Here is a 10,310-nt window from a genome sequence, read left to right as displayed (position 1 = left end):
CAGCAGCACAAATCTAACGAAACACGTTTTGTGAAAAGTTTCAACTGCTGTGTATGTTTCGTATAACGCTTCGGTAACGTTCGCTGCCTCTGTGCGCTAATGTCAAAAAACATGTGCGCATCGTGATGGTAAAGTAGGTTTGTTTATTGTTTACATACGTTCGCAGCGGTGTTATCGTAAGTTTCGCGTTTCGCCGGTTGTTTTCGGTTTTCGGTGATTTTTTCTCATAAAGTGCATTAAAAGTCCTATTAAGCGTAAATTTTGCTTTGAAATAGTGTCAGTGCTGTTTAGTGAATTCGCTTTCATTTTGAAGATACCGTAATTTTATTAAGTTCCGTCGCAAACAATCGCGTTTTGATAGTTGTATGCTACTAAGAGTAGTATTTGGTTTAGTTAAATCAGTGAAACCTTTTTCAAAAGGTAAAGTCATCTTTCAAACGATGGAAAAAATGGTTGCAGCTGGTACGAGCGAAGGAATGAGTTTGTTGCCGGATCATGCCATGCCAGGAGATGCCGGCGATCAGCTGTTTTTGTTTCGCAATGCAAACACACAGCACGGTGATTATCGTAGTGTCGACGAAGAGAATATCGTAGTGCTGAGCAAGTGTTGGTCGCCCCAACCGAAACCCCTCGCGGAAGGTGAAGCTGAGCCACAGGTCGTGTGGTTCGAGGAATTTGAACCGCTGTCCAAAGAACAGGTTGGTGTGATTGGTATTATATTTCCAATTTTAGAACTAATTGATGAGCACAGGCGAATGCAGATCTTTATTAAATAATGGTTTTGCTGTATCCGTTTTAATGAATCTGCAACAATTTCAATGGTCGACTCCTGTGCTCTCTACAGACGAGAAACCACTTGAAAACGATCCTCTTCTCCCCGTTTGGCAATCGCAACCACAGAATTCAATTTAGATAAAACCATTTTATCGTTCGTTCCTATTCAACCTCATCGACAAAATTCGGGCTACGCGTGCATCAATTTAAAGACGATGTTTACTATTTAAAACCCTTATTATATTCATTCGTTTTCGTTCATAAACGAGCTAAAGATGAACGATGCGATTTGTATTACCATTTATTGGTTTTGTCTTGCAGCAGAACCGAGGTGGAAAAATCATTCCGTTCTGGCTGGCAATGGGAACAAAAATAGGTTTTATTGTTATGAACGATCGTTAAATCTAAATCGTGGTTGGCTTTAACGCGAATGGACGGATAGAGAAAGACGGCGAGATAGAGAGGGTGAGAGACAGAGAGAGTGCGGTGGTGACTGACGGGAGCAGACATCGTCGGAACAAATTTAGGAGTCATCAGTACAGCGAAAACATCTGCCATAAGCGATAAAAGTGTTACGGTAATTTTGCTTACGTAGCATGTGACTCTGTTAAATAGTCACCTCAAATTTCTCATCTGGTTTTCAAATGGCGCTGGCGGTACCCGCAATCATGTCAGATAGCAGACTCTAGCCTTGACACTTGTTGATCAGTTTCATAAGATTATTTTAATTATTAATTGAAATCTTTAGAATTCTTAAACATTTTCATACACTTAAACGATAGCCGCAAAAAGATTTGATGCCCAGAACTCACCACTGAGTTAACCATCCCTGAGAGTAGAGAAAATTTCTGAAAAAGACAAAAATCGTTATCTGGCAAGCGATCTTCAGACGTAACATTTCTACATTATTTAAAAAATTCTATCTGTACTTAGGTTACTTCGGTCGAGACTGAAATTTCCGAATGACTCTGTTTCATCGTTTCGAAACTATTCTTGGATCCTAGAATTAAAACGATTCATTTTGTTAGGTCTCCAACTGATACCACCAACGATTTGGAATGATTATAAAAGGAGCTTTGAAGATTTCGCACCTTTTTTCGTCGTCTCTAATATGATGGATCTTCAATATTTACAAACCCCCTAACTCTGGAACCGGATGTCGAATCAGAATTAAATTCAATAACAGTTGATTTCTGAGAAACCATTCCGGTTTATTGGTCACGTTTTCCGTTGTTTCTGGAGCCGGAAATCGGGGTCCGATACATACATGGTGGGTTTGTTTACAAGTTCTGCAAATCACGAAGAATTGATATTCAGTTTTAAAGTTTCATTTTTACATTGCCAGGGGGAGAGCTTCCATTTTTATCTGGCGATGATTGAGGGGCACTTTGTTCGAGGCTCGTCTCGTCATCCATTGCCGCATCGGTGATATCGTTGTTGGTTCCTGTTTTTTCTTTGTTTTTCTTATCATTCGCAGTCTTGGGCTCGTTGTACATCAGTTGCCTTGTTGGGCCTTGTTGTACATTAGTTGCAGTTGCTGGTTGGTTTGATGGTGAAACAGGAGTACTGCGCTCACTAGTTTACGTTGTTGAGCGGTTGTCCTTGTTTTTGTTTGAAGATGTCCTTTTCGCAGTTTCAATGCAAGGTTTGCAGGTTGTTCACAAAACTGACATGTAACCAGTTGATTTTCATACGTAATAAGTGTTTTACACGGATGTATCCCGTCTTGTTCACAAATTATGTAAGATGGAATTGCTTTATGTAGTTGCATACGTACCACTCGCACGCCATTCCGGATATCCGGAAAAAAATTCCGCCATACTTCTCTTCCCATGGAAAGAACTTCACCGTACTGCGACATACTTTCCCGAACGGACTGACGCTGGTCTGCGGGGGAAGATCATGCACGCGTACTTCTATGGCATTGTCCACCATGTACACAGGGATTTTATATTTAACATTGTCATGATCAATACTGTGCACCCCGTTATTAACCGAAGCAATAAATGCAATTGCATCTTTTTTCACGTTTGAACATAATGTACACACAGTGAGACACCTTGTTGAATTGAATCTCATTTACATCATTAACGTTTAGATGCATTCGTTCCTTAAGCAAGATTTCAATTTCGGTTGCTGCTAATCTAACTTTGCAGCGCTTGAAATCAATACAAATTGAATTTAGTCTTGGCTTTGTTAAATCGTATTTGCCCATTTCGTACACTCTATTGTTCACTACACTGTATTGTCTTTGTTTCTATAGTCTCAACCGTAAGCAATTTTCGACTGTGTCGGATGAGATGTAAGCACGAACTGAGTTCCTGTTTGATATTCAATAACAATTCTGCACAATTTCTTTTTCCTCATCACTAAATCATCAATTAAATTTTTAAGCTGTTCAGTTTTACTCATTTTTGAGTAACTTTTCTTAAGCGTGTTAGTGACAGGGAACTTTGTGTGTCATCGGAAAGCTAAATGCTCTATAAATATTTTTGCGGATGCACAAATTTTATCTGTATCGGCGTCTTACACATTATTTTCTTTGAACTAAATAAAGAAGCATGAGTGTTTCATTAAAAAAAACGGAAACACTCGTAAGTTCGGAAATCAGCTCAAATGAAATGCGTAACCTCGGAAATCTGTGTAGAAAAAATCGCGAAACTTCGGAAATCCACGTAAGAAAATTGGTTAACTTTTGAAATTTGCATAAAAAAACCGCGAAGTCTGCGTAAAAAAATTCTCGATTCTAAAAAAATTCGCCTAAAAATTCGGTAATCAGCCTAAAAAAATTCATAAATACGTAATTTCAAAAATCCGCGTAAAAAATAGTGTAACTTCGGAAATTCGCGGAAGTTCGGAAATCAGCTTAAAAAATCGCGTAACTTTGCAAATCCTCTTAGAAATCCTGCGAAATGTCGAAAATCCTCGGAAGAAAATCGCGTATTTTGGGAAATTTACCATAAAAAAATTGCGTACCTTCTAAATCCGCCTGAAAAAAAACGTGCTTAATCCACATAGCAGTGAAATGATACCTTTTTTATCAATCCGCATGTGTTTTTTGCATGAATATTTTTCGGTGTTTCAGTTTTCACGACATTATTCTAATGTCAGTCGTTTTAAGTGGCAATTTGAGATTTTAATCACTCATTACTCTGTAAAGTCGGAACTGCAAATCGGATCGAATTTGAATCTAAAAGTGTAACAATAGATGAAACATTCCATGATATGTCGAAGTAATTTTCACTTTAGAGTTTAGGGTAATTTAAGGTACTTCCAGAGCCAGGAACCAGCATAACCCAAACCGATTCGTATGGCCATATGACGAATAAATTGCAATATTTTTGAGTCCAGCTTTAAAGCTTTTCGGGATTGTCATCTTCTATATCGCCTAGAATTTTAAAAATTCATCATCCTACAATTCCAGAATCGGAAGTCAGAATTGAATAAAATTGGATTTATTTTAATTTGAACTTTTGTTTCTGAAATTCGATTAGGCTTTTTTTGAGAAAACGATTGAGCTTTGGGGAACAATTCGATACTGGAACCGGAATTCGAAAGTCGGTTTAACCGAAATCAGATAAATTCACCTGAGGAGCTGTATAGTTCACATTCGATTCAAAATGTTTGAAAATCGGTGTAGACATCTTCGAGGAATCGTAGTGCGGATTAAGTTTTTGGGTGCCTTCCGAAACGAAAACTGAATACAACCAAAAATGAAATAAGTTTATTTGGTTATCGAACATCCAAATCTGCTAACCCGATAAACCTGATTAATTTATGTGAAATAGACATTTTTATACTAATCATCCTGTATCCGCGAACCCGGAAGTTTGATCTGACTGAAAAACAAGATGTTTTATAGAGTCTTAAAATTTTTCATTTGAATCTTAGATGAATCTTAGACTTCATTTGAATCTTTGATCGGTTCTGCCATCTACGAGAAAAATGAGTTACACAGTTTTAATTTCGTTTCACATATCATCATGTATTTCCGCAACCAGAAGCCGGAACCAAACATAATTCAGGAACCTTGTTTTGGAATATACGACTTTTCATATAAATCTGAGTTTGTAAAAAACGGTCATCTCCAAAAAAAATTGAGTGAAAATTTTTTTTCTAAAGTTTGAGCGAATTCTATACCTATTTTTTATATTTATAAAAAAGGTAAAAGCTTGAATCTTAAACAAATGCGCGTTTCTTCGGAAATCCGCGTAGCTTTGGAATTCCGCGTAAAAAACAAGTGAGATAGAAATCAGCTTAATAAAAACAGTTGGCTTCGGAAATCGGTGTATAAAAAAACGCGTAACTTCGGTAATCCGTGTAAAACAATCCCGCGTAAGTTCGTAAATCTGCGTATTAAAATTGCATAACTTCGGAAATCTGCGTAAAAAAAACGTGTTACTTCGCAGATCCGCGTAAGTTCGGAATTCAGTGTAGAAATAAAAACGCGTGAGAAACACTATCGCTGCCAAAATATTTTTATACAGAGCTTAAAACCCTTTAATATAGCTAGTGGTGTAATGATATATTTTTCATATTACTGTGGCACTATTCAAAATGATTCCCACGTTTCGTCTTCGGCTCATCTGTGCGTCAGCAGCCTAACGGTTCAACATACACCGCTAAGCAAAAGTTGATATTGTTTGCACATACACTTTCGGCACCGAAATGTCATTTCTTCACGAACGAAACTATTTGGCAGCGTTCTGCCAGTCAATAGATTGTAGTTATTTTTATATTTCAAAATCAACTGCTCGCATAAGAATTACACAAATAATAAATTTGGTGATGGAAAGCCCAGACTAATTTATAAAAACCTATTCTTAATCCATCTAGTGGTGTGATAATGCCTTTCTCTTTCGTCTATAAATTTCATGTATTATGGTGATTTTTCAAGATCGAAAATTTTCAAACCTTATCCGCCAGGCAACATCCCTCACCCATATTTGATTTAGCTCAAATTTTGCATTGGGATTTGGAGGTGACCCCAAAATAATAGTAATGGCACCCTTATACATATTGGAGCGGTAAAAACAACGTGTTTTGTCGGATACGTCACTTATGCCATCATATCTCCGGAATTAGAAGTCACAGTCATTTGATCTTTGAACTTGATCAATGGCCCAACTTTTTTATTCCAAATGCATGAAACATCAATAACTTCAATAACTAATAAATAACCGCATAACTATGAAAACTCGCATAAAAAAATTGCAGAAAACCGCATAAAGAGATTTGATTGTATTCGTAACTAATAGATTGACTCGATCCTTGGTTGAATTTTGCAATGATTAGTTGAAAAGTATCTCTCATGTCTACATAAACGTAGCCTAAGTTTGTTAAAGTCGGTTAAGACATCTCTGAGAAAAATTGAGTGGTAAAAAACAACGCGTTCTGTCGGTCACTTATGTCAGCATATCTCCGGAAGCAGAAGTCACAGATAATCGGTTTTCATATCAATTCTAATACCTTTCTGTAGAGAAAGGCAAAAAGGTGTATTCTCATGAGATATCCGTTTTCTCAATTTTGTTTCTTTTTTTATATATCGTTTATTTTACTCCGGCTTTCTTTTTTTTGTTTCTCATATATTTCTAAAATTACTGGATTTAGGAACTTTTCATCACATTCACATCGTTTTTCGAAGATCGTTGAAAAGTTTTTTTTCGAGAAACTTCTTTATCGATCATCTTTCCAATTCTCTTATACATTCATTAGTTTCTTTGTAACTTAACGTTTTTTCTGTTTATTTTATTTATTTATTATTTGACCTACTTTTTTAATTTATTGAAAAATCGAATGAATTTTTTTAGTGTATGTTTTGTTTAGAATAGTGATTCTCAAAATTGTCCCTACAGCCCACCAGTGGGCAATAGCTCATTTTCAGTGGGCAGTGAGCTCAAAATTGTCCAAATGGAGGGACAATGAGACGTAAATAGTGGGCTTCGCCAACTCAAAAAATCTAGTTGAGAAAGGCTAACAGCAAATGTATTCATGACAAGTTTATGTAGACATGAGAGATACTTTTCAACTAATCATTGCTAAATTCAACCAAGGATCGAGTCAATCTATCAGTTACGAATACAATCAAATCTCTTTATGCGGTTTTCTGCAATTTTTTGTCGTGAATGCGACTTACTTTACTATGGGGCGCCTTTTCAAAATTTACCCTCTGAGAGAGTGATAAGTTTTTGATCGTGAATATCTCTTGTTGTATCTAACGTATCAATATAATTTTTGCTACATGCCATCGGAAATATGATCACAATTTTATGATAAAAATTTCAGTTGTATGAAATAATCTCAAATTATTCAAAATTAAACTTTTCTGAAATGTTTGGTATAACGAGTATCAAAGAGGATAATTCATAAGGCGCGTTTGCCTTTCTCGTATTTTTAAAGCTCATAGCTCAGTGATCTTTGGAATCCCGTACAGCATCCTGATAATTTCTTTCAATGAAATGCAAATCCGAAATGAAATAATCGAAATTAAAATACGGCTATTTTTATAGCCGTTAGGACCGCCCATTAGTGAAAAAGCTACAAACAAAATCACGTAAAAAGAAACCTCTTAACAAAAATTTAATCAGTTTGGATTCTATCGCCACGGCGAGCAGATGTATTGTGTATCGTTTGCAAGCTAACTTCGCTTCCGATAAGAGCGATTACGTCACAGCTGCCAGTCATTTGCATGGAAAAAACAACGGTGGAGAGCATTACAGAAAATCATCCGTTCTAATGGCTCTAAAAGTTTTCTAAAGAACTATAAGGATTTCTTATTCGCAAATCGAAGGTAAATATCCTCAGTTTAGTGTAAATCTAGAACAGTATGATTAGATTTGTGCACTTTTCGCTGTGTGAAATTCACAGTAATCGAGATCAAGTGAAGCCTTCTTTGATTTTGCGAAAAATGTGAAAAAGAGGAATGCTTGCATAATTCATACAATTGACAAACTAATTGATATTCGGAAGTGTTAAGGAACATGTCAGTTGTTTTCGTATTCACGACATCCAGTTATGACTCTGACATTACCCACCCGCCTTTTTCATGCGAGTTTTCAAAGTTATGCGGTTATTTATTAGTTATTGAAGTTATTGATGTTTCCTGCATTTCTGAACCATTGCACAGTGGTTCAAAAGCGCAATTTCATTCTCTTAATTGATAACTTATAGGATCGTGGTTTTTGAGGTACAGTATCTTCAGCAAAGTTGCTCAGAATGATAGACGCCATCTTTTGGCAAATTTTATTCATGTGATTAATCCCCCTAAAAGTGAGATAAACATTTTATTTTAGCTCAGGGCCAACATATGGGCTAAGTTACTTCGACAAAGTTGTGCAGAAAGTTATTTCAAACAAGTTTGCTGAAGGTACTATTCCCGTAACTTGAGTGTAATTTAAGATATAATGTATTTTCTGAAAACGGTGTCCAAAAACCAGTTTTTGTAAGAAAACATATATATTTTCAATTTATATGAGTTTTTCATGTTATACAAAGTTTTTCATCTTCAAAAACTACACAACTTTCTCGAACATACTATGCTGCTATCATTTCAGTTTAATGAAATATAGTAATTTTTCATGTCTTTTTAAATAAAATTCTAATTTGTCTATTATCAAAAGGCGCAGGAAAGTGCAGATGAGACTACTTACATATTAAACTACTTCAAAAGAGCTTTCAAACCGTGGTTGAATTACTCGTCTGCGATCGTCTGCAGGCGAGATATGTTCTTTTCAAATATCCTTGTCCTTGACATTTTCAATGATAAGGTTCATTGTATTTCAGATCAGATTTCAGTATATATTCATTACCATGGAAACTCTTACAATAAAAGATTTTTATGGACATCGCAGTCTACAAATAGAAAAGTTTAGTAATAATTTAGTCATGATGATTTGCCAAACAATACTGAGTAGAGACGTCACTTTACACAGTCGAAACAACTTGCAGACAATAGAGTAATCCCTATTGAAAAAACAAACCTCCTAAAAACCCACCCGTTGAAATCGAAAACTAGCTAACATAAATTACACATGCTGAACACAAATTTTCGTTCTATTTCTTGTATAATTTATAAATAAGTTCATGTTTTGGAAGAGTCTCGTGAGGATTTGGTTTGTTCTAGTTTTATATTTCACGCGGATTGGGCGCGTTTTCATTCTGAGTTTTGCGTTTTTCGGTTTTGATTGATTCTGGTGAAAACCCTGTCGGTTTTCTCAATGATCAATGATAATTTTGTATGAAAAGGATTAAAAAAATCATTTAAAATAAAAAAAAATGAAAATTGATAAAAAACCGCACCATCCAGAAGCGCTTATGAGATCACGAGCTCTGCTGACGAGTCTACAACCAATGTCAAGTGTGGTGACGAAGCGTTCCGAAAATTCTCACACCTCATCAATCAGTCAGTGGCTACAGACTATTTACAACAAAGCTTTTACACATTTGAAAACCGGCAATTGCCAAATAGTCACCCGCTCCGAAATGAATCAATCAGTGTCAATATCGTTGCGATGTGCTGTTGTTGTTGTTGTTGTCGGTGGTGTTGGTGTTGTTGTGTTTCAGACTGGTTTCTGGTGGTTCGGACCTAATTATCGCCCGGTAAACCGCTACGGTCGGCGGGCCAAGAACTGTGTTTATTGCTTGTTATCCACTGTCCAACTGTCTCCAGACCAATGTGAGACCATTGCGTCGAGGCAGGGTTTGAGATTCATCATCTGCCTGCATCGTCATCATCGTCTACTGACAGTGGTCGGGTCATCATTAGAGGATCAAAGCACGGGCCACTCGTCACCCGTGTTACAAGGTGTGACATGAAACAACTGCAGTAGCATTCCTGGTAGTTTTTTTTGTTTGTTTGATATAAAGTACTAGTTTCTAGTTGCAGTTCGTTAAGTTGAGTAATCAAGAGAAATTTGACGGGGGGATCAACAGCGCTCCTGAACGGAGGAGGGTTGATGGTCCTGCTGACATTGCGTTACTCTGGTAGGGTACGTATCCGCGTATAGAAAAATTATGTCCACCCGAGCCAACCGGTGCGAATTGACACCGCGATGGCTTTGAAAGCAGATGAAATGATGCACAACCGCGTATGCGAATGTGGCTGTCTCATTAGTAATTTTTCTCGTAATACCTCATTATCCGATCCTGTGTGATGATTTCAACAGCTATCGTCGTCGTCGTCGTCGTCGTCGTCGTTCCCGTATTGCTATATCATTAAACAACCAACCGAGGGTAAAGTGGGCGCTACAGGAGAGGTCGAATAAAAGAGGTAGAAAAAACTAAGTGTCAATTCACAGAAATACTTAGCATTAATTCTGTTGATTATTCTGCTGGTTAGTTATAATTCTTGAAATAGGATGTTCCGTTGGTCCAACGTTTCAAATCAAGGCAACTTTACATAGTTTCAATTTCTAGGAACGATTCTGTTGAAGACTTGAAGATTTGGCCTGAACGTTGTATTCGATCAAAATGACGCACCGACAATGTAACTTTTTAGTAGATATTATTCGTAGTGTATAGTTTACATGTGTCATTTT

General features: G+C 36.7%; 1 protein-coding gene across 1 annotated transcript in view; it reads left to right on the top strand.

The window, feature by feature from the left end:
• The first annotated feature begins 203 nt into the window (after positions 1–203).
• Positions 204–10,310, top strand: part of LOC131429889 (pseudouridylate synthase RPUSD2-like) — a 610,839-nt gene continuing 600,732 nt past the window's right edge. The window contains exon 1 of the mRNA XM_058594333.1: positions 204–698. Within this exon, the coding sequence (XP_058450316.1) occupies positions 366–698 (333 nt within the window). The 5' untranslated portion in view covers positions 204–365. The remainder of the gene's footprint in view (positions 699–10,310) is intronic.

The sequence above is a fragment of the Malaya genurostris genome, chromosome 2, assembly GCF_030247185.1.
Source record: "Malaya genurostris strain Urasoe2022 chromosome 2, Malgen_1.1, whole genome shotgun sequence".
NCBI classification, from domain to species: domain Eukaryota; kingdom Metazoa; phylum Arthropoda; class Insecta; order Diptera; family Culicidae; genus Malaya; species Malaya genurostris.
Note: the sequence above shows the minus strand (reverse complement) of the source record. Positions and strands in the feature narration are given on the sequence as shown.